Source organism: Psammomys obesus, unplaced genomic scaffold (genome assembly GCF_907164565.1).
Source record: "Psammomys obesus unplaced genomic scaffold, mPsaObe1.curated_primary_1811, whole genome shotgun sequence".
NCBI classification, from domain to species: Eukaryota; Metazoa; Chordata; class Mammalia; order Rodentia; family Muridae; genus Psammomys; species Psammomys obesus.
This window is the reverse complement of record NW_026596040.1, coordinates 21,653,672-21,677,251: the sequence shown is the minus strand read 5'-3', so window position 1 is coordinate 21,677,251 and position 23,580 is coordinate 21,653,672. Positions and strand designations below refer to the sequence as shown.

The window sequence follows — 23,580 nt, the reverse complement described above, 5'->3', positions numbered from 1 at the left end:
CACACACACACACACACACACACACACACACACACACACACACAGAGTCATTGACCCAGAGGAGGTCTTACATAGAGAGACACATATACAACAAAGACACTCAGAAACACTGCACAAAGCGGGGAAGCTCCAAGGTGGAAGGCATGGGCTGGGATCTGCCTGTCTGTGAGCAACTTGCTGGAGGCTGCAGTTTTGCTCGTTTGTTGTTTTCCGAGACAGGATTTCTCTGTTCAGTCTTGGTTGTCCTGGACTTGATTTGTAGACCAGGCTGGCCTCGAATTCACAGGATCTGCTTGCCCCTGAGATTATAAGCGTGCACCACTACAGCTATTCTGAAGCAGACCACTACAGCTATTCTGAAGCAGAGTGCAGAGCTTTAGCTGTCAGCTCCCCAACCATGTCTGAGCTGCTAAAGGTCCTGCCATGGCCCAGGCATGGGGCTCAGCTCTGCACCTCCAACATGGCCAGGCCCAGGGCAGCAGCAATAGGAGTTGGCTTCTACCATGCTTGTGTCAGAGTGGAAGAAGCAGGCTGAGCCTCTGTGTGTGTGTAGCTCAGGCTTTGATGAAGAACTGGAGCATCAACAGGCTGGATCAGCATGGCCTTGATCCTTGAGCATCTTCCATCACCTTTTTTTTCTTGGTCTACCCCATCCTGAGGCTATACCTCTTTCTCCCACCCACCCAGCCACTGCTTCAGCAAGCATGTCCCAAGTTTCCTTAGTAACAGCTTTGGGCAGCTGTTTGTATCCTTTCTATTATGTTATGGCAGCTCACATGTATGATGAGGGGAGGCCATTATCTTTTTTTAATCGGCTTAGGTCTTGGCTCTACCCCGACTGTAAAAGTACACTCGTGTGTGTGTGTGTGTGTGTGTGTGTGTGTGTGTGTGTGTGCGCGCTAACGCAATAAAATATTTATAATTTTGTCTATTGGGCTCACAACCGTGCAGATATGGAGTGTAGGACATATGGTATAAACAGATGTACAATGAGATCTTTGTGGACCTTGAGCATAAGATCTAGCAGCTGTTGAAAGGAAAACACCACTGCACTGGTAGAATGTTCCTCTTTATTGTTGCAGGTAGGATGACTAGAAAGGCGAGGCATGGGCTTTCATGTTCCCTGTGGGTCTGGTTTTCTACTACTGAGAAATGATAAAGTGGGCTCACAGCAAGGAGGGTGGGCAGCATGGGTCTGTGTGTTTTTGCAGGTCTGGATGAGGGTTAGCTACATAAGAATGATGGACATCCCCAGAGGAGCGAGATCAGTAGTGGCAGCGGAGGCTTGAGGTACCAGACACGAGGTCTCAGTTCTATAAAAAAGGGGTTCTAAAGATTAAGAATGTGCTGGCTTTGCAGGAAACAAGACCTGACACCTCAGACGTATCAGCTTAAACTTAGTACCCAGTGAAAGGGGGTTCATAAGTCAGAGAGATGAACCAGAGAGGTGGTTCAGTAGTTAAGAGGACTGGCTGCCCTTCCAGAGGACCAGGGTTCAATTCCCATCAATCATATGGCTCACAACCATCTGTAACTTCAGTCCCAATGATCTGATGATGTCTTCTTCTGGCCTCTATGGGGACCAGGCACGGACTGTGATTCACAGACATACACACACAGGCAAAACACCCATACACATAAAAAGAAGTAAGTACAAGATGCACCTCATCTTGTCTGAAATCAGTGGACTCATAGGAGGTAGTAGATGATAGTTCTAGCCCAAATAGGTTTCCAGTCCTGGGCTCCTACAAGTCCCCAACCTGCCAGGGCGGTGATGGACTAAAAATGTCGCTATCAGAGAAGGCTACCTGGAGGAGGAGCCTGCATTCCCTTCACCACAACTTCTGGTATGTCTTGCTTGGGATATGTTCACATGCACTTACTTAGGTCCTGTAGATGTCACCCATTACAGTAGGTCAAGAGATTTGATAACGGCTATGCAAAAGGAGGAAATGACAATCTCCTGCCTTGTACTCTACAGCATACTTTCCACTTTATGAAGTTACCTGGTATGGTCCTTCATTTCCTAGCTCATTGCCTCCCCCTCTGTCCTCCTAACCTCACTCTCAAACCCAGGAGAATCCCTACCTGACTCTCAGTCCTAATAGCAAGCTCAATATACAGTATGTAGCAGGAGAACTACATGTCAGAGCTGGGCATGGTGCACATGCCTGTCATCCCAGCACGCTGGCCATAGAGGCAGGAGGATAATTACAGGATAGCCTTGTCTACACAGCCAGTTTCAGAATGGTCAGGGCTACCTAGAAAAGACTGTCAAAACAAAATGAGAGAGAGAGAGAGAGAGAAACTAGGTGGTGGCTCACACTTGTAATCAGCACTTAAGAGGCTGAGGCTGTCAGGCTAGCCTGGGCTACAGAGTGATTTGAAGGCTAGCCTTGGCTATGTAATGAACCCTTGTCTCAAAGAAAAGAAAAGAAAAAAGAAAAGAAAAGAAATAGATCAATTTACCTCCCTCAATTCCAAAGAAACAAACCATGCAGACTGAATAAGCAAACAGTGAGAAAAGCTGAGCTGGCTGCAGAGCGAGGACTAGTAACCAGAGCCCTTCCTGAGCCAGGCCCTGTACCTGGCATGGTACAGTGCTTCTCCTATATCAGCTCATTTCAACCCCACAACAGTGCCCAGGAGGCAGCTGTCCTTGGCCCTATTTTACAGGTGGTCCAATTGAAGCTAAGAGGCTCAGCTACACCTCAGATCCCTGAAATTCAAGGGTCTGGCGTAGATGACATGCCTTCCCAGACTGAGGCTATCGCGATAACGGAAGCACATGTGTAATTTTCAGATGTCTGTGGCCACATTGAAAAACAAGCAAGCAAGCAAACAAACAACAAAAAAACACCGGTGGAAAAAAAGACACTGGTGAAATTAATTGCAATAATGTACTCGCTTGCAAACCAGGTGGAGTTATTCTGAGATTTTCTCTAGATTTTTTTTTTTTTTTTTGGTTGGCATCATCTTGGGAATGGTCTGTATTCTTTGCTTAGAGCATATATCACTCTGACTGCCATATTACAACCCCTCAGTAGCATATGCGGCTAGTGGTAGCCAACTTGGTTAGCACAACTCTATATTCCGTTGCATTGCAAGGGCTTACGGTGCTATCTCTGGCTCACAGGAAGAACCCAATAATGTTAGACTCTAGCCTGATCATCTTTATCATTAGCTGCTGTTTGTCGAGGAAGAGGCTAGGATACAGCCACAATCCTTTGGCATAAGCCGCACCCTGATGTCTCTATTTCCAATCTTCTGGGCCTAAAGCTTGATGTCTCCCAGAGGAGGAGCCACCTCTGTGAACCTTTGGCCTTAATGTTAGGAAGAGGCAGCTTGGAGAGGAGGAGAGGCTTCTGAGAACCTTCCATCTCCCTGGCTGGCCAGCTGGGTACCACATGAATCGAGGCCTCCTGAGGGTTGATAAGCCTGTGGCCCATCTGCTCAGGATGTTGCAAAAGAGAAGGCAAAGGAAACTCTGCCTCCCAGGTTCCTGTATGCTTTTAGCTATGAGGATTGTAAGCCAACAAATAGAACTCATTATCCTTCACGCACACTTTTCATGGAACCCCATGAATTATTAAATGAGACAGGGACAGGGGTCCGCACTTCTCCCTTTCCACTACTGTCTGGGAACAGCTACTGCATGCTTGCAAAGAGCACACAGGAATCACTAGGAAAGATAAAAACTTGCAGATGCCTGAGTCCCACTCCTAAATACATATGTCATCTGCCAGGGCTTCAGCCAGGGAGTAGGAATATTCGAAACCTTCTCAGGTGGTTCTAATGTACGGGCAAGCTGGGAAACAAAGTGACACCTCTTGGAGGCATGTGCTCAGAGCATGTGCCCAGGCAGCTCTCACTGCGGTCATGGCACAGGTGTGGTTTCAGGGAAAGCAGAGGCTCACCGCAGTTGAGGGAGCAGAGCGTAGTGTAATTTGCTGGCTGTGGCTTTAACCACTTCTGGAGTGGTCAGTGCTCAACAGTGGGCTCTGTAGGGGGAAAGACCTTGGTTTGTAATATCTTCCCAGCTCCATGTTATAGCCACTCCCACCACGGTCCATTTGGAGCTACCAATTATCCTCTGTAGGGGTATAGAGGTGGTCGGAGATACGTACATTTCTGGCTGAAGAGATGGGTTGGTGGGTAAGAGTGCTTGCTGCATAAGCATGGAGACCTCAGTTCGTACCCCAGCACCCATATGAAAAGCTGGGCGTGGCTGCGCCAGTAACCTCAGTGCTGTGGGGGAAGAGACAGGAGGATCACACAGGTGTGTTGGCCATCAGCCTAGTGCCAGGTTCAAAGAGAGACCCTGTCTCAAAAGAATAAAATGGAGAGTACAGTCGAGGACACCTGATGTCCTCCTTTGGCCTTTACTAGTGAACCCTTCACACACACACACACACACACACACACACACACACACACACACACTCACACACACTCAGATAAAACAATAGAGATGTGTACATTTGCTGTGAAGGATATATGCCTGGGTTTCCCTCATGCTGACAAAAACTCTGGGTGAAGAGGGGGCCTGTGAGTGGGAAGGAGATGGAGAGGAATGCCCTGAAGTTTTAGCTTCTTTTGCAAACTGCAATCATACTACACTGCTTTTGTTCAATTTGGACTTGTCCTGTTGAGTCTCCAGGGTGGGATGAGATGGCCAGGAAAAACAGTCATGGCCTTGGGGAAGTTCCTCCCTTTCTTGGTTCCCATCTCCTCTTGAGCCAGGAGGAAACTTGTGGCTTCCCAGGCTGGTCTAATCCAGCCAGTAATAGCCCCATATTTATAGCCATGACTTCAGTCTCCCCAGTTTGGTCAGAGCTGGTTCTTTGGCCCGTGTACTTGTCAACCCAGCATGGCAGAAATAGGTGTGACGTGCAGAGGACTTAGCTGATTTGGTGCAGCTTGGATTTGCGAGTCCATTTAGAACAGGCTTGGCACCTAGGGCCCTGAGTGCCAGGTGCCGCAGGCGATCCAGAGCTGGAACTGGGCTTTGAGGTTCAAGCTTAGGGATCATTGAGGACCAGAGTAGAGGGCTCTGTTTAAGCCAGGACTAGAACGGTGACCTTTGTGTTGTATGGCACATCCCTCCCCTCTTGGAGTCCTCAGAGAAACCTAGTGACTACTTCATGCCCAGGTACCTGTCAGGGTACCCGGGTACCTAGTTTGGCCATTGCCCTGCTCGTGGACCAGGAGCAGAGACTCCTTTTTGATGGGCCTCTGCTTTCCTCTACTAACCAGAAAAAGAGTAGCAGGTTATGGGAGGAGTAGCAGGTGCTGGCCTCAAAATGTCAGGTATGAGCAAGATCAGTAGTGGACACAGTGTTCAGGACAGGCCCTGCCCAGAATTGGTGTTCAGCAGATGGCAGCCTGGTATTCCACACCCACAGGCATCCTCTCACAAAACAATAATTACAGTGGCAGTAGCTGCACCTTAGTGAGCTCTGTCACAGGTCGCCTTATTTAATCCTTTCAGGGACTATCCAAAATCACCACCGTTATTCCCAGACTCATTGCAAAGCATCTGTTTTGTTTTCAGGAGGAGGAGGAGGTGGCATCTAATCAATTTTATAACTGTGAAACGCAATGTTCTCAAATGAAATAATACTAATATGTGAAATCAAAGATTTCACCGATTGCAAAAAATATTCTGTCCTCAACAGTAGACGTAGTCATAGGAGGATGGGCAGGCTCTAAAATGGGGAGTAACTGAGTCATCAGCACATTAGCACAAGAACCGTACCTCCCAGGGAATCTGCCATTTAATGTTGATTTTTATGCTTTTAAAATAATTGCATATGAGAATCTAAAGCCATCGTGAACTTGAAATACGTATGCCACCCAAAACTCAGAATAGCATCTGTGGAGGTTTCTCTCTGCTTGCTCTATCTCGACTCTACACAACACTCCCTGGCTTTCTTTCCTGCTTAATTATGCTTTCATTCCATTTAGCACCATCTGACTTGCTTGCTTATTTATTTATTTATTATCTGTCCATCCCAACCAGCATGTGAGCCCCACGTGGGCAGGCTTTCTTTTCCCTTTGTTCACTGTGTGCCACCAGCACTTAAAATAGCAGGCGTTCGTGAATGCGTGTTGAGTGAAAGAACAGAGAAATGAATGACTGAGCCTCTGCTCTGCCAACATGGCACCAGGGACTTAGAGAGGCAACGTGACTCATCCAGGGTTTTTTGCACTCTCGAGGTGTGGCTAACATTCACCTCTCTGAAGACTCCTGGTCCCTCACTGCCCTCTCTGGGTTCTCCTAGCCTCACATCGTGCTTACACAATCCAGGCTCCTTCTCCCCACAGGGACAGATGGGAATGGAAGTGAAGAGAATCAAGGAAGAAGGAGAGGCTATAGCAGCTTGGGCATCTTGACACTGCTGATAGGATAGAGATGGAGGAGGCCAGAATCCTTGTCTTTTCTTCAGGACCTAGGAAGAAGACTGGGAAATGAATAGCTGTACTTGGCTCCCACAAAAGACACTGGGTCAGGGGAAGTGCAATGAGAGGGCCCACTGCTTCTGCTCCACCAACCACACTACCCAAGACCTTTCTCATCTGGAGAAACTGAGGCCTGGGGAAAGGAAGTAACTTCTCCAAGAATGCAAAACAAAATAATGACACATACCACAGCCAGTCTGGAGGTTGCAAGAGCATCATAGGATTCCTGATTTGATGTCCCTGCCTTGGTACCCATCCTTGCCCCAGAAGAGAGGCAAATGGGGCATCCTCTCAGCTCAGATGCTTGAGGACAGCGCAGACCCTCTGCTTAATGGCAAGGAGACTTCAGTTCTGAACAGGATAGACACTGTCGTTTATCCACTATGAAGCTGAGGGGCCTGTCAGATAGGAGTGAGCTGGGCTAATTTTGAGAAAGCCCTTTTCCCAGGCAATCCCATTTTTACCATCAGCTACATATAAGTTTAATCCCTTGGTTACCCCACATACATGTGTTAAGGGACAACAGTGTGCCAGGTGATGTAGCAGGCATTGGAGGGAACCTCCCATCCTGTCATCTTCTCCTTCATTCATCCATCAGCTCATATACTACTTATTTACATTGCTGAGGGAGTGCAGCCTTGTGGATGAGCTGTGATGTCTAGAATGAGGGACTTTTGGGGATTGGAACCTGATTTATCCACTTGCTTGGCTGTGTGTACTTGGCAGTTTACAGAAGCTAGACTTCCTTATCTATGGAATGAGGTTAATAATAGCACCCTTCCCCCCATCTCCTGAGGAGGGTCAAATGAATGAAGTGTTTGGAATAGCGCCCGACTGACACTACACAGCCATCATCTCTTATCACCTATATTATTTTTAATGTGCTGGGCACTGTGCCATGAGCCAAGGAAACTGCTCCAAAATATTCCTGTTCCAGGGACCCCTGAATGCCAGCCATGGTCTAGTCTCTGGCCTTCCGCTCCAGCCCCGCTGAACTGCCATTCCACAGAACTGCCCAGCAGAAGTCCAGGGTTGCAGCTACAGTGTTAGCAGAAAGGGTCCTGGCAATTGAAATCTGTCACAGTCTGGCCCCCTTTCTTCATCTTGTCCTGCTTATTCTCTTCCAAACATGTTCAACCTTGGCTTATCCAAACCCACCTGGGTTTCCAGATCTATCCCCAGATGCCCTGCCTTCTTGTCTTCATGGAGCCTTGATGGATCATCTGTCTTAGGAAGCCAAGAACCATGGATCAGACCTAATACAGTATAGACAGAAATAGACTGTAGGTGGAGAAGGAGTTCAGGTAAGGGAGAAGGACCTCTTTGGGAATAAGGGTCTTATCTTCCCGGGTTACTAATTCCCCCTCAGACTCCTTTTGTCCTCTACCTATAGAATCAGACCCTGTGATCCAGGCATGCCTAGAATCTCAGCACTTGGGATGGAGGTTGGGGAAATGCAAGATGATATGAGTTGGAGGTTAATCAGGGCTACATAGTGAGAGTATGCAAAAAGAGAATAAGGAAGCAGGGGTGCTGGAGAGATGGCCGAATGGTTCAAAGCACTTGCTGCTTTTGCAAAGGACCCAGATTCAGTTCTCAGCACCCACATGGTGAGTGACAGCTACCCATAACTCCAGTTATAGGGGATCCGATACCTTCTCCTGCCTTCTGTGGGCATTCATGTGGTGCACAACATACATGCAGGTAAAACACCATATCAATAAAATAAAAAAAGTTTTTTTTTTCAAGACAAGGTTTCTCTGTGTAGCCCTGGCAGTCCTTGAACTCACTCTGTAGACCAGTGTGATCTCAAACTCAGAGACCTTCTTGCCTCTGCCTCCAGAATGCTGGGATTAAAGCCATATCTCACCACCCAGCAAAAGTAAAATATTTAAAAGTATTTTTAAAAAGAAAAAAGGGTAGGGGCAAATATGTGGCTTAATTGGGAGACTGCTTGCCTACTTGTAAAGGCCTTTGTTGTAACCACCAGCACCATATAAACTGGGCGTGGTGCTCTTATGAGTAGGAGGTAGAGGCAGGAGAATCAGAAGATCAATGGCATCCTTGGCTACTTAACCAGCTTCAGGCTTGTGTGAGCTAGAGACTCTGTCTAAGAAAGAGAGGAGAACCGGGTCATGGTGGTGCATGCCTGTAATCCCAGCACTCAAGGAAGCAGAGCCAGGAGGATCTCTGTGAGTTTGAGGCCAGCCTGGTCCACAAAGCGAGCCAGGACAGCCAAAACAGGGTTTCTCTGTGTAGCCAAAACAAGAAAAAAGAAGAAAGAAAGAAAGAAAGAAAGAAAGAAAGAAAGAAAGAAAGAAAGAAAGAAAGAAAGAAAGAAAGGAAGAAAAAAGAAAGGGAGGAAAGAAAGAAGTATAGGGGTTATGATTAGGAAAAAGAAAAGAAAGGAAAATGGCAAAAAGAGAAGCCCAGATGTCTGTGGCTGAGTGACACGACCCCATGTCTGGACACTGTTGTGTACCTCGGCATGTGCTCTGTTTGGTAGCTCTGGCAGCCCTCACCTCTTCACTTCCTTCATAACCACATAGTACGTTCTGCTGGTCTTCCAGTACGCAGGCTGTGGATTGCAGTCACTGGCCCTGAGTGTCAGGCCTGTAAGCACCCATAGAACCTGGAGAACAAGTGAGTGGCTGAAAGTCACCTGCCACCTAGCCTGAGCTCCAGACTCCCTCTGGGGAAAAGTGTGCAAGCAGTGAGCTTGCACTCTCTACAAATCCCTTAAAACCACCCTGGGAAGCACAGGAGGCAGACTCAGGCCAGGAAGCTCAGCTATAGCCGCAGTGGTGTGTGTGTGTGTGTGTGTGTGTGTGTGTGTGTGTGTGTGTTTATGTCTGTGTGTGTGAGAGAGAGACAGAACCAGAAACAGAGACAGAGAGGATCAGAAAGAATTTGAACCAGATCTATATGACCCGAAGCCAGGACCCTTCCAGCACTACACAGAGAACAGCAGGAAGGACATGAGTGCCCCCAGGTCACAAATGCTGGACAACATTTTCAGAAGCTGGCAGCAGAAAGAGCCTAGGATGCTTGTCAGGTGCTGGGACTTCAGGGCTTCTGATACCCAACTGGGCTCTGAGGCTGAAGCATTCAGGTGCCTGGGTTCAATTAGGACCTGCCACCTAACCTGAGCTCCAAGCTTCCTCTGGGGAAAAGTGTGGTCTGTGGGTCCTGATAGCTCTGCCTGCTGGAGCTAAGAACTTATAGCCAGAGAGGGACAGTGAGTGCATGAAAATGGATTTCAAGCTTGGGAGGACCCTTTCCATCCATGTTGAGCAGGACTGGCCTTCTCCTGCCCACAAAGATGGGCCGCCACCTGGGCTCAGGATCTCCAGGGACTGTGAAATCCCTGGAGCCATAGTTTGTAGCTGCTGAGAATGGTAGCAAAGAGCACTGACTCTGGAGTGTTTGTTCCCACCCCGTTACCCTTCTTGCCCCAAACTCTAGACGTGGTATTAAGCTTCTATGTCTTCAACCCTAGACCACACTCCCTGCCACCTTCCTGGAGAGTTAGAGGTAAAGGGCTCAGACCAGGACCTAGTAGACACTTAGGAAGCAATGCCTGCTTCCCTGTGTCTGTGGAACACCCAAGGGTCTTTTCAGGCCTGCTAGGCCCCCTGCTGAGTCCCTGCCTTGGTTGGAAATCCTCCCTCCTTGGGAGGGAGCTTTGAACTGGAGTGCTCCTGCCAACCCCTCCCTCCTGGCTTGGCAGCCTGAAGACAAAGCTAGCCAAAAATATTTGTGTGGGTGGCGGAAAGTTAACTTTTCCGCCTCTCTCTTCTTTCCTGGAAACCGTGGCCACTGTCAAATACAGCAAAACAGAAGCAGGGATGGAGCAGGCGAGGCCCCCACAGGGAGTCAGAGAGCTCTGCCCCCACCCTTCACCCACTCCTGCTGCCTCCTGCCATCTGGTTCTGTGACAGGGTAGGGGTGGGTGGCGCTGAGGACTGAAAATCGTGGATCTGTGGTGTCAGAATCTTACAGCCCTTCTAGCACTGGCTGCCTGAGTTGCATTCTGGCCTTGGAGAAAACTGACTCCAGAGGGCAGAGAAACCTGGCCAGGCTCAAGCCAAAGCTACTGGCCCCTCCATGAGATTCTAAAGCCTTTGAGACTCCAGTGGCAGGAGTCTGGCATTTGCTGATAAGCAAGCAAGGTCCTAGAGAGAAGTGAAGACCTGAGGCCACCATTAAGCAGGTTCGAGGTCCAGCCTCATTGATCAAGATGTCAGAGCTAGGTGTGATCCCCAAATGGGACAGTTAGTGGTTTCTCATTTTCCTTCCCTCTAGGATGTGTTATGAAAGCATCTGTCAGGTACTTGCGGTGTTTGACTAAGTAAGCACCCAGGATGGAGTGGGTGCCCAGTCCTGGGAGCCCCTTCTTCTCAGACCCTGCTTCATAGCCTAATAGGTGCTTGGTTCTCTTGGACGTGTGCTTGCCTTTCCCCTGCTTGGCTCTGATCTGCCAGAGGCCTTGGTAATGCGCTTATCTTCTGGTACTCCTAACAGTCTCTCCTGGCACAGCCCCAGCCAGAGGCCAGCACCTCAATCAGACTACTCTAGTTGGGATACCTGGCCCCCTGCCTGGGATAGAGGTGTAAGGGCCAAGGGGGATCAGGCTTGGCCCACTATCCTCAAACCAGTAGGCTTCAATAAATTCTCCCAGGCCTGGGGCAGCCAGTACATGAGTATGTGCACGTATGAGTTCTCTTTCTTTCTCCTAATAGAGAGGTCACGTGGCTAAGCAGAGGTAGAATGGAGTCTTTCAGCAAAATCCGTTCACTCCAACAGTGCCTCCAGGCATAACTGGCAGAGGGCCCTGCCTTAAGGGCTACCTGCCCAACTGAAAAGGTCTTGTTCATGTCATTTGTACCTCCTCATATGACTTCCAAACTTTTTTCCCCAGTGTGCAACTTTTCTGCTCTCTGGGACCCCATGGGACCTGCCTACTGCACATCTCCCCCTGGAAATCTAAACATTACACACCTCCTTTGCTCCACCAAACACCTGCACCTTCCTGTTTGTTCCCAACCTCCATGAACACAGTCCTGTGTCCTCAGAGCCAGGAACCTGCGTGGTACCCTCTATCCCTCCCCCTTCTCCACACCCACTCTCCAGCTGCCAAGCTAGTCAGCTCTTCCGCCCGAGTACCCTCCATTCATCCCCTCCTCCTCGGCCCTTAGAGGAGCCTTCAGCCTCCACCTATTATCATCATTCGTAACATTTACAAATAATCCTACTATTATTACTATTTTTTCTCATCATTCACAGCTCTCCCTGACAAAAGCAGTTCCCAACCCGTCGAGTGACCCTTTCACAGGGTTCGCCTAAGACCATCAGAAAACACGGATATTTACATTATGATTCATAACAGTAGCAAAATAATTTTATGGTTAGGGTAACCACAACATAAGGACCTGCATTAAAGGGTGGCAGCATTAGGAAGGTTGAGGAGCACTGCCCTAACAGATGTCAAAACTTCATGAGCTGGAGTAACATACCTTCATCTACACGCTAGGTCTGAGGAGTACTTAGGCGTCTGAATTAGAATAGGGGTCTGATACACTGTTGCCGGGGGGGGGGGGGGGGAAGGTAGCAGGCATGGGTTAAGCTACGGCTCAGAAAGCGTGCTCAGTGCTCTGTGTGCATTTTCTCATAGAAGCCTTTCCACGATGAAATTGGAGTTGATTCCTCATTTGAAGTGCTTGGGACCAGAAGTGTTTCAGATTTTAGACTTTTTTAGATTTTTTGGGGAACTTGAATATGCATGATGAGATATCTTTGGGGATAAGAAACCAAGTTTAAGATTGAATTTAATTTCTGTTTCGTACGTATCTTATATGCATAGCCTAAAGACCATTTTACACAATTAAAAAAAAAAAAAAACACCAACAACTGTGCTTTCATGTTTTCTGTATCTTTGTCCCCAAGTCCAGGGATGGGACTTGGACTGGCAGCAACAGGATGGTGCTCAGAATGTTTTGGATCTGGAATTTTCAGGTCTGGGCTGCTCAAGCTAGCTTACATTGCCCATCTTAACAAATGGGGGAGGGGTGGCTCGGAGACCAACAGACAAGAAGCAGAGCTGGATTCTGGCTCAATGCCTAGCATGTGTAAGCACACCATCGTGCTGGCTCTCATAGCCAGCTTGTAACCCCTTGTAGCCCCCGCCCCACTGTCCCTGTGACTCCTGTGGTGTGTGTACCTTTGGTGGGACGGGAAAGAATTCTTTTTAGGTGGCTCGCAGATGAGTGTTTTAAAATAACTGGGTATTTATTTAATGTGCACGGGGAAGGGGATGACTTGGCACGATCCGCTTGTGGTTTTCCTGCAATTATTGCTCAAGATAAGTCTAAAGTAATAGAAGTTATGTTACCTGAAGTGGATTGAAGGGAAACCTTAAAGTAAATAAGTGTCAGGTAGCCCAAGGGTAGGGTATGAATAGCATACTACAAGGCTGAACCTCCGGAAACACTTCCTTGTGGTGGAATGGGAACTGTACCCCAAATCCCAGCCAGCTTTCGAGACCAGCTACTCAAGGGTGGACAGGCCTCAGCGGCTCCATGGAGAACACACAGTGAGATCTCTGGTGTGTCGTGTCTTTTCTTCCTATGCAGATAGACCGCCCTGAAGGGGCCTACACAGCAGAGCTCAGGAGGGTTAGGAGAAGAAGCTGAAGTCCATATCTTCACCCCGGCCAGAAAGGACTTGTCTCACTCCTCAGCTGGATATCGCGCCAGCCCTGTGCAGCTGCAGCAGAAGAAGGTGAATCTGCAGAGAACCTGAGGAGTAATCGAGAGGAGCAGTACTCTCCCTGAGTCAGGAGCCTGCTGCTTTGCACTACCAAGGACCATAATGCTGGGCCCTCACTTCCCACCCCCGCCCCTTGGACCCAGGGAGGGGAGGGCTGCCCCTTGCACCTTCCAGATCCCTGATGGGAGCTACAGGTGCCTGGCTCTGGAAGCTGAGGAGAGCAGCAGTGAAGATGGCCTGCAGGGAGAGGCAAGGCTTGTGGACCTGGAAGAAGAGGTGGCCAGCCAGAGCAGAACCGACCACGGGACACCGCAGTCATCCAGAGTGCCAGGCATAATCCAGTCATCCAGCTGTTCCAGGGAGGTACGAGGTGGGTTCCAGCACAATGACAGGACCAGCCATGACTGGGATGTGGTACAGGCCCGGAAAGTGATGACGGCCAGTGCTAGCACCAGCACCAGCCCTGTGCCCAGGGTGGCCCAGAAATCAGGTAAGCTTGTAGGTCATATAAAACCTCAGTGGTTCTGGGTTTTTGTTTGTTTGTTTGCTTGCTTATTTTTATTTTTTGTTTGGTTTGTTTTTTTTCGAGACAGGGTTTTTCTGTATAGACTTGGCTGTCCTAGACTTGCTTTGTAGACCAGGTTGGCCTCAAACTTGCAGAGATCTGCTGGCCTCTTCCTTCCGGAGTAGTGGAATTACAAGTGTGTACCTCCACATCTGGCTAGCCCACTGGTTTTTAATCGGGGACTTTTGGAGCATTTTTTTCCAGGATGTTTAACAATTATCACACATCTTCCAGCATGTCCAGCATGTCCAGATCTCCAGCTGTGGAAAGAAGGGCAGCTGAGCTGTTTGTCTAGGAGAAGGCAACGGCAGAAATCACATATCTCACTTGGTTGACAAAAACCCACTTCCCCTCTCACCTGCCCTTTGATCATTACTGGAAACAAGTTGTCTGTGAAGTCCCAACCAACTGTCGGGAAAGGGTCCCTTCATTAAGCCTACCGAGCTCAGTGGCAGATCTAGACAAACAGACACCCTGACAAAGGTCATTGCCTCACAGGTGTTGACAGGGCAGACACTGAAGTCTTTCATGTAAGCTGACCTCAGTGGGGAAACTGAGACTTAAGAGAAGGAGTGTGCTCTGGGTCTCTCAGCATATTGATGGCTGAGCTAGGCTTAGGGTCCTCACTCAGGACCTTGGTTTCCCATCTGTCAGAGATGAATGACAAAGGCACAAGCTGTGTCACCTGGATTGTGGCAGGATCCAGTGACAGCTTGTGGAGGGAGGAGGATCGTTTTCTCCTGGGGCTGGTGAGTTCTGGAGTCAGCAGAGCAGATAGGATGAAGCAAGAGAATCCACTCTGAATCGCCTCCGCTGCTGGCCAGTGGCAATGGAAATGCTACAGTGGGTTCACACTGGGGGTGGGGTGGTCGTGAGCTGAGCCACGAACTTCACAGGCAGGAGAGCTGCTGCCAGCAGGTCCTCAGGGTGCAGTGTGTGTGGGGGGGGGGGGGGGGGGAGTCCTGGGAGGGCTTGTGCGTCAAGAGACTACAGGAACACTTTATTTCTCTGCAGGCGTTACTGACGCCAGAGCTGGCGCCTCGCCAGCCTTCTCACCCACTCTGCTCTGTGCAATCATTTTCTCTGGGATCTGAGCATCCTCTTTGGACACACTCCCCGTCCAGGCGTGGGTTATACAGAGAGCTGGGCAGGAGCAGTGAGGGGCTTTCAGGGCCTCTAAACAGAGAGAAGGATCCCAGCATCAGCCTGAATGTGGGGCCTCAGGAACCTGAGGCCCATTGTGACTTGCTCCCCTCCTTTACTGGGGCACAGCGGGGTCAGGCGGCAGGGTGATGGGCCTCAGCCCAGTATTAAGTAGTCAAGCGCTAGCAAGTCCCTTCCCTTTGATGAGCTCATTTTTTTTTTCAGTCTGTGAAAATAGAAGAAAAACAGGAGCCCTTGAGAGAATGCCATGCTCTTAGCTTTGGCTATGTTTTGGAAAATTTACAGTGCTCTAGGTAGCTGTGTAAAACGAAATAGAAATGCTCATTATTGGCTGAACAGCACAACCGCTGTTGGCTGAGTTGTGTGCAGTCTGCTGTGCTAACAGCATCTGTGTGTGGCTTCATGCAGTCTCACAGCAGAGCCCATTACCCAGATGAAAGACGGAGGCTCATGAACATAAGGGACTTGTCCAGGATGTGACTAGCATGTTCAGCCATGGGCCTTGTGCTATGAGAGATGATTCCATTTTGAAATTGCTTTCTGCAGATGCCCTGCAATGGTGGCAACTATGGGTAGGGTGGAAAGGAGAAAAGCCAACCTTTGATTACCTTGTTGGCATCTCATACCCAGTGACCCAGTAGGTCAATGATGGGATATCATTCTCTATCTTACTGTGGCTTTCCAAGGAAGGTCAGGTGAGACAACGGAGACTCAAAATTCTTGTCCAAGGTACACAGTCATTGTCCGCGCTGAGACTCAGAGCATCTTTTTCATAAACAGCCCAAATCTTTTGTCTTTCTACTGTCTGTCCAGTTGGTCTGAGCATTTAGGGGACAGGCGGTGGGCAGGAGTGACCTCAGGAGGAGAGAAGGGACAGGTAATAAAGACAGTTCTCAGAGGTAAGACAATTCTCAGAGGAAGCTGGGTCTTGCTAAGGAGTAGAAATCTGGGTGGTCTTGGATCTAAGTCTCAATGGCTTTCTGCTCCCTGGGGATGGGGAGTGGCAGGTCCCTTCCCTCTGCCTGGAGAGCAGGAGGGAATGAGGCCTGGGGAGCTGCCAGGTTATTAGCGGCTTAGGGCTTCCTCTCCAAGCTTCCTCTCATTACAGAGAGGATCATAACCATCTTCAGACAATCACACCCATCCTTCCGCTATTAAACCTGGATTTCTGGAGTGCTGCCTGGTAGATTGAAGCCCAAGCCATTCATCTTCTGCCTTGGGCACCGTACAGGCCTTTATATGGGATCAGTGGGTGCTGGTACTAGCTGAGCTGGGCAGGACGGGGTCTTTGTCAGGCAAGAAAGGGCCGTAGCTTCACGTTCAAGTTCCATGTCACCAGTGGCTGAGTGAAGTCACAGCTCACCGAAAAAGAGCTTCACACTGTAGCACTTCTCTCTAGAGTCCCAGCTGATCGCACCTGGCAGAGTGTTGATTTTTGTGCCGATAGAGACAGGAGCAAAGAAACAGAAAGGGGCTCGTCCAAAGTCACACAACAAATTGGGCACAAAATTGAAGGCTGGAGCCCCAGGCTTCTGCTTCTCATTTCAGGTGCTAGGCTCTATGTTGATGCTTTGTACAGATTACTTCACTGCATCCTCAGAATATAAAGTTCAGACTTGCCGCTGCAGCCTCCTCTTCCTCCTCCTCTCCCTCTTCAGTCGTGCTATATCACCTCGCTGGCCTGAAGTTTGCTAAGGAACCTGTTCTGAATTTGAACTGCTGCCTCTCCAGTGCTGAGATTATGGGTGTGCCTTCCATATCCAGTTCATGACAAATTGGAGTCTCACAGCCTGTATACAGGTGAAGAAGCTGAGATTCGAACCCTGAGAGGTCTTGGGCCTATGCTTTTAAATAATCTTTTTCCTGCTCTGTCTCCATGGAGACAAGAAGTAGGCTGTGTTCTTCCACCCACCTGGGGTGGAAAATGGTTGTTCAGGCCCTGAGAGTGGGATCCAGCCAAGCTGCATTTCTCTTCTTCAGAACTGGGGTTGGGGGGGGGACCCATTATCCACTGCTGACCCAGCTTATCCTTTGCCAGGGGGCATTTGATGTTGAGGGCTATCTAGAGGATTCTGAGGCCTTTATCACTCTAATAGACACTGTCTTGAGCCCCAGATGTGTAGGAGAATGAGGGTATGACAGTAAGATAAGTCTTCCCTGGGCATATCCATCTTGATTAAGCAGAGGAAACGGAATCGCATCCATTTTATTTATTTATTTATTTATTTATTTATCTATTCATTTATTTATTTATTTATTTATAGTTTTTTGAGACAGGGTTTCTCTGTTTTTAACCCTGCTTGTCCTTGAACTTGCTGTTTTAGACCAGGCTGATCTTGAACTCACAGAAATCCACCTGTCTCTACCTCCTGAGTGTTGGTATTAAAGGCATTTGCCACCATGGCCTGGCCATATCCATTATGCAGAAAGCTGAGAGAGTCTAGTCAAGGTCAAGGAGCCAAGGCCAAAGCCAAGTCCCCTGTCCCTTAGGCTTCTGGGAAAGGGCAGGTGACACAGGAGGGTGGGCAGGGAGCCCCACACCCTGGTGACTTTAACAGAAATATGACAGTGAAGAGTACCACTCACAGTGGTACTCTTGTTTGCGCCATTCTAGCAAACATGCATGCCACATCCATCCACCCATGAACAGTTGTGCGCACCATGATGCAGACGTGCCACATTCCCAGACAAACATTCTCCTCTATATGAGCTTTTAAGTTTAAACACAACTGAATGCCCTCAAACCCTGGCACATACATTTGCAACGAGCAGACCCTGGCCCACACCCTCACAAACAACCCCTCATCCATCATGTCACGGCACCTATGGACAAGTGTCTCAGTTTGTATAGCTTTCATCCCACCTCAGGGCATGAAGCAAGCACGGGTTAGTGTTCTCACACAAGGACACGGGTTCCCTCCTGTAGAGCAGGGTTTAGCATCTCTCTCTCTCCCTTTCCTTTGCTCAACACTCGAGGTCTGTCCTCCAGACACAGCCACTCTTGCACCTCCACTGCCACACACCCACATGCAGACTGAACCACTTTTCCTCCCGTTTCTTTTTCCCATCTCTTTCTCTTTCACAGCCACCCACACAGAAACCCTAGCCGCTCTCTCTCTCTTCCTCTCACCCACGCACTCTGTTTCCTGGATTTCCACAGGCTGGGCTGCAGCCACCTCCCCAGTGCATGCAATCTCTTGCCTGGTGCCATCTCCAGGATATCGTCATGTCCCCCACCCAACACAACAGGACAAGAGTGACCACAGGTCAGGGGAATGCCCTGATGACCACGAAGCCAGACGGAGGGATGGAAGGGAACAGGGCGGATTTGTCTCCTCAGTCACCTGACCTCTTGCGCTCAGAGCCAGGGACAGTCTTAAACCTGAACACCTTTGGGTCTGTGCTTTAGAAACCTTGGGTGGCATGGGTATACTGTCAGCATGTTTCTAAGCTCCTTTATTGGAAACCTAAACACAGCTCTTGAAGACAGGTGACACTGGAACCAGCTTGGCTGAAGGCCGGATCAACGAGTGTGGTCTTCCTTCAGAATTGCTGGGGATATGGAGGTGCTCGTTAACCAGTCTTGTTTTCCAAGCCCACGGACCACTCCCCACAGGATCTGCCCTGGAATGTGAGAACATGGACTTTTAACAGCAGTGTGTGTGTGTGTGTGTGGTGTTCCCCTTAAAGCGCAGTGACAATTGCCATGCTGAGCTCAGCCTGAACGGTGTTTTGCCAAAGTTGAGGAATCAAAACCGCGTACAGACCACACAGCATCTCTGCCCTTGTTGCTGATAGCTAATTAAGTCAGAGGAACATAGCAGGCTGGCAACGACTCTCCTCAGCCTCTTGGCTTAAGCCCTACCAAGGAAGACAGTTACTCTAGTTATTGGGTCAAGTAGGGTGGGGGTGTCGTCGCGGTTATCGCTTGAGGTGACAGAATCTCAAAGACATATTTTAAAGGAGGGTAGTAGCTGGGTGGGGGGAGAGAAAGAGGCAAAGGGATGGCGGCGCATGGAGCAAACGAGTGAGGAAGAATTTAAGAGCAGAACTACAGACCCAGAGATAAACTTGCAAGATGAGGAAACAGAGGGACAGGGGCAGCCGAAAGTGAGGACAGAGCGAAAGTGAGGAGCGAGCGGGACCCTCCTGGAGATGAGGCCTCGGCTTCGGGCGGCGGGTGGGGGGTCACACCCCGGGGGCTGGGCGGGGCGCGGGAGGGGCGGCGCTAGGGCCCGGGGGAGCGCGCGGCAGGAGAGCGGTGTCCGCCCAGCGCCCGCGGCTCCCGCTAGGGTCCCCTTCAGCCTCTGGCGGCCAGGACCCTGCTTCGGGCGCTGAGCGGGCGCCGCCGCTGGGCGGGGTGCAGGGATCTCGGGGCGGGGCTCACGCATGGACGTAGCCAGGTGAGCCAAGGCGGCGGCGCCCGGGAGCTCGGGGACCGCGCACGGCTGCTGGAGGTGAGTGGGGGGGCTCGGGGCTGGCGGGGTGCCCAGTGAGCCTCGCCCTGGCCACCTGCGCAGCTGCTCGCACAGTCCCGAAGGAGGTGGCACATCTGGGCTCCAGTCCCTGCATTCAGGGTGGCCTTTGGCAAGTTCTTCCTACACGGAGCCTCAGTTTTCCCATCTGCAGTGCAGGCTGGGGAGATCTCGGGGCTCTTCAGCAACTCGGACACCGGAGGAAGCCCTGTCCTGGGGCGATACCTTCCCGGGCTGTGTAGGCTCCAGCCGTCGCGTCCCTTTCCACAAACCTGTCGATGTTGGGGAGGGGGGATAGAGAGAGCCCCCAGGTTCACACATGGCCACCAGCCCTAGCTCCCTCCGGGAAATCCAGCCGAGACCCAGGAGCCTGCGGGTGAACCGACGTGGGCTCCTGTGGAGGCGGCAGGACTGGCCGTGCTTGCCGGCACCTCCTTTTTCGCGGGTGGAGCGGCCGGGCAGGGGGAGCTGCTGTCTTGCTGGTGTCCGGGGTAGGCACACCGCCAGATAGCTGGGACCCCCAGGGCCCAATCCCACTTAGGGAGAACAAGACCTTTGTGAAGTGCCCCCAAGGGACTCCTGAGCTGTCCTCCTCTGATTCTCTCAGCACTGGTTTGCTACTCCCCCTTTCGCTTAATTATCAGAAAGGTCTGGCTCCTTTACTGACACGACATTGTGGAACGAGGGGAGGGATAAGTGCCGCCTAGGGCCTTCGAAAAACCTCTGAGGAATCTAGGGAAAAGGTCTCCACGTCCTCCCTCAACCCCAACTTCTGGGCTTAATACTGGACGAAGATAGAGAGCCCCGTACCCCACAGCTGGGTTTTCTAGGCGACAGCAGCTGAGTGAGAGGCCGCAGGTGGCACGTAGCCCATCCCCACTCCCACCCTGTCCTGAAGTAGCAGGCGGCCCTTGGTGTAGAATCTTGGCATTGTCCTCCCTTCTCTAGATCCCAGAGAGGTAGGTAGATGGCCTGAGAGGGGAACTGCACTACAGACTCAAGTGCCACGATGGTCCTAGGGACAGTCGGGATGTCCTATCCTTGCTGCTTTGGAAAGTGGGGGTGAAATCCGCTGCTTGTCATGAGGAGGGTACAGTGGAGTGCCTTGCCTACAGCCAGCTTGCCCTGTCGCTGACCCAGACCTGGCCCCTATCTATGTTGGGGGGGCTGTGGCATAAACTGAAATGGAGTGTCTGTCCCTAAACAAGTGGCTGAAATCCCTGTCAGGAGTTGACCTGCCTTTGGCTAGTGCCAGCATCCTTCAAGTTTGATGCTGGAAGAACTAACAGCAAATATTTGCTGCCGAGCCACCAAGGCTTTCAGGCCCCTGTTTTCAGCCTGCCCTCACGTTGCAAGCCACACCCCACCTTCTGCACCCCTTTAACCTAAGGTAGGACTTACTCAGTATTTAGACAATGAAAAATGAGGCCTTTAACTCTTAACCTCCCTTGCCAGCTCTTGTCTTTCTAGTCTCTCTGGAAGGTAAGGCAGACTTTATTTTGGTTGTGCCTGGTTTCTGCCTAGCCAGCTTTATACCCCTGCCTCCTCATCACAGTGAAACAATCCAGCAGACTCCTTTAAACGGGCATTTTAGCCCACCTCTGTCTTTTGAGTTGTTGAGACTGAGGCCAGGCAGGAAGAGTTTGCCAGGGCACTTCTGCAGGCAGAAGGCAGCAGAGCTCTCTCTCCCTGAGGGGGACAGGGATGGGGATGACATTTTAATAAATGGGAGGGACACAGCACCCTAGAGCATTCGGGGAGAGGGAAGAAACACAGGGGGCTTTTCTCTGTCCTCTAAAGTCTTCAGGGCTGATTTCCTGAGGCCTGCTAGGTTGGAAGTTCCCACTCTGCATGCCCGCTACCAAGGCTATCTTCCCACAGGGCTGAACACACCTCCAGCCCAGGGACCTGGCCTGGGAGGCACCTTTTCCTTCAGGGCAGCTCCTAGGCTTCTAGACATGAGCTCATCTGAGCAGTTGATGCCAGGAAGGGAGGGACTGAGGGGGAAAAGTCAGGGCTGCCCAGATCAGGATACTGTGGGCTCTAAGAAGTAGAGTGGGTACTGTTGTCAAAGACTTGCAAGCTCTGCCCCATTGTGATGAGGAAGCAGGATCAAAGCAGGTCAGGGGAGGTCAGCGGGGAGAGGACAGGGCCACACTGAATAGCCTCAGATGTGTGGTGCCAGGCTGATCTCTGCTACCTGCTGGCTTGCCAAGTGACCTTGGGTAAATCCCTTGCCTTCCTGAGACCTCACTAGCCCTGGCTAACAATGAGGGGGAAGGGTGCTTAGAATCTAGTGTATACTACATACAGGCCAAACAGAGTCTGCCCACAGGGAGCTTGCTATTTATACAAATATATGTATATTTGTATGTGCACATACATAAACACACATACACACACACACCTATAGGGTTGGGCTTTTTTTTTTTTTTTTTTCTTTTTGAGATAGAGTCTCACTATGTAGCTCATGTTGGTCTCTGCATCTCAGACTGGCCCTGAGCTCATGATCTCTCTGTTTCAGTCTTCTGAGTGCTAAGGTTACATTAGGTATGTGCTGCCGCCTTACCAAAGCTAGATGCTGTCTAAATTTTTAAATTACATTTATTTACTTGTGTGTGTGTGTGTAGGAGGGAGGGCGGGCGCACATGTTTGTGTGTGCACATGTGCGTGGAGGTCAGTAGAAGCTGGTTCTCTCTTAGCTCCGTGTGGGGTCCGGGGACTATACTCAGGTCGTCAGGTTTGATGGCAAGCACCTTTATCTTCTGTACCATCTCACTCGCCATAGAAGCTTTCATTCTAATTGAAAGAATAGACAAGAAAAAAAAAAAAGGAAAAAAAAAAAAGTAAGTGGACAAGGTATTTTCAGAGGGAGTTATAGCATGGAGAGAAAGCCCTGCTGTTGAGATAGAGAGCAAGCAGAGGGGCTCCTTTGTGGCTAGGGAAGGCTTTTCAAGGGCCACTGTGGCGTGGAGGTCTGAATGATATTTGGAAGGCCGTCAGGGCTTCTTGGAGGAAGCATAGCTGGAGTGGGACCCAGAGGCTTTAAGGGTGCTGGTCTGGGAGGGTACTGCAGAGGATGGTGAGTGGCTTACACTCAGAGCTGGGTGTGGGTAGTGTGTGATGGCTGCAGGTTGTACCCTTCCCGGACCCCCCCCCCCCCACACACACACACTTTAAAATGCAAAGCCTGAGATGTGGCCAGAGGGAGGGCTGCCTCTGGGGAGGCTGTGTGAGTTAAGCCAGTGTGTATGTGAGGTCCTTTGTGAACTGTCCCTGCACACTAGGGCTCAGTAGCTACCCAATGTGACTGGAGGAGGAGTCAGGGCGACAGCCCCCAGGCCCTGTAATTCCAGAGGCTTACCCAAAGCCCTTTTTCTGGAATGAGCTCTTCACCAACTGGCTGTTGCTGACATTCCATCACCCTGGTTCATCTTTTCCATTCAATAAGGCAGCCTGGGGTAGGTCTGTGCTGGCCCTGCCCTGCCCTGCCCTGCCCTGTCCACCTCCCTGGATGCCACACTCTATCTCTGTGTCACCTGCTTCCCGCATGGCTGGCACATGAATGCTGTGGTTAAACTTGGGGTTTCATTCCTGGCTGCCTGAGAGTTCATAAGCACATTATGTAACCCCTCTGGACTCTTGTTTCCTCATCTGTAAAACAGAGACAATGCTAGGCCTTGTACTGTTATGAAAATGGAGTGAGTGGATAATGAATGCTTAAAAAATGAGCTACTACTTATTAATAGTACTCCCATGTTTTTCTCTCCATTAAAATAGCAAGCCCTTGAGCATATGGCCTCTCGCCCAAGGCTCCTCATATCTCCGTGTAAATTTCTTCTTGGTGTTTGGCCAGAGTTAGGGTAGCTCATTGGCAAGTGGTCTTGAGCAACCCTTTGCAGCTCTCAGGCTACGGCTGGAATGAATGAGCAGGAAGAATGGGAAGGGATTACTTTCTAAACCCCCAAAGCATTGGCCTGTAGTAAGGAAGGAACAGTTAGATGAAGCCATGTAGGGCAGTGGGCTGACTTGAGACCCTTGTGTCCAGTCTAGAACGAAATCTCTTGGAACTAACATGCTCCATAAATAAAAGCTTTTCTAAGAAGTTTTTTTGTGTGTGTGCTGTGTTCTAAGAGCTCTATGAGA

At 50.1% G+C, this 23,580-nt stretch overlaps 1 protein-coding gene across 2 annotated transcripts in view; it reads left to right on the top strand.

Moving 5' to 3' along the window:
• Synpo (synaptopodin) overlaps window positions 1-23,580 on the top strand; it is a 66,557-nt gene that overhangs the window by 16,381 nt on the left and 26,596 nt on the right. For both annotated transcript variants that reach the window (XM_055622758.1, XM_055622759.1), the window contains exon 2: window positions 13,095-13,720. In XM_055622758.1, coding sequence (XP_055478733.1) covers window positions 13,333-13,720 — 388 coding nt within the window. In that variant the 5' untranslated portion in view covers window positions 13,095-13,332. The remainder of the gene's footprint in view (window positions 1-13,094; window positions 13,721-23,580) is intronic.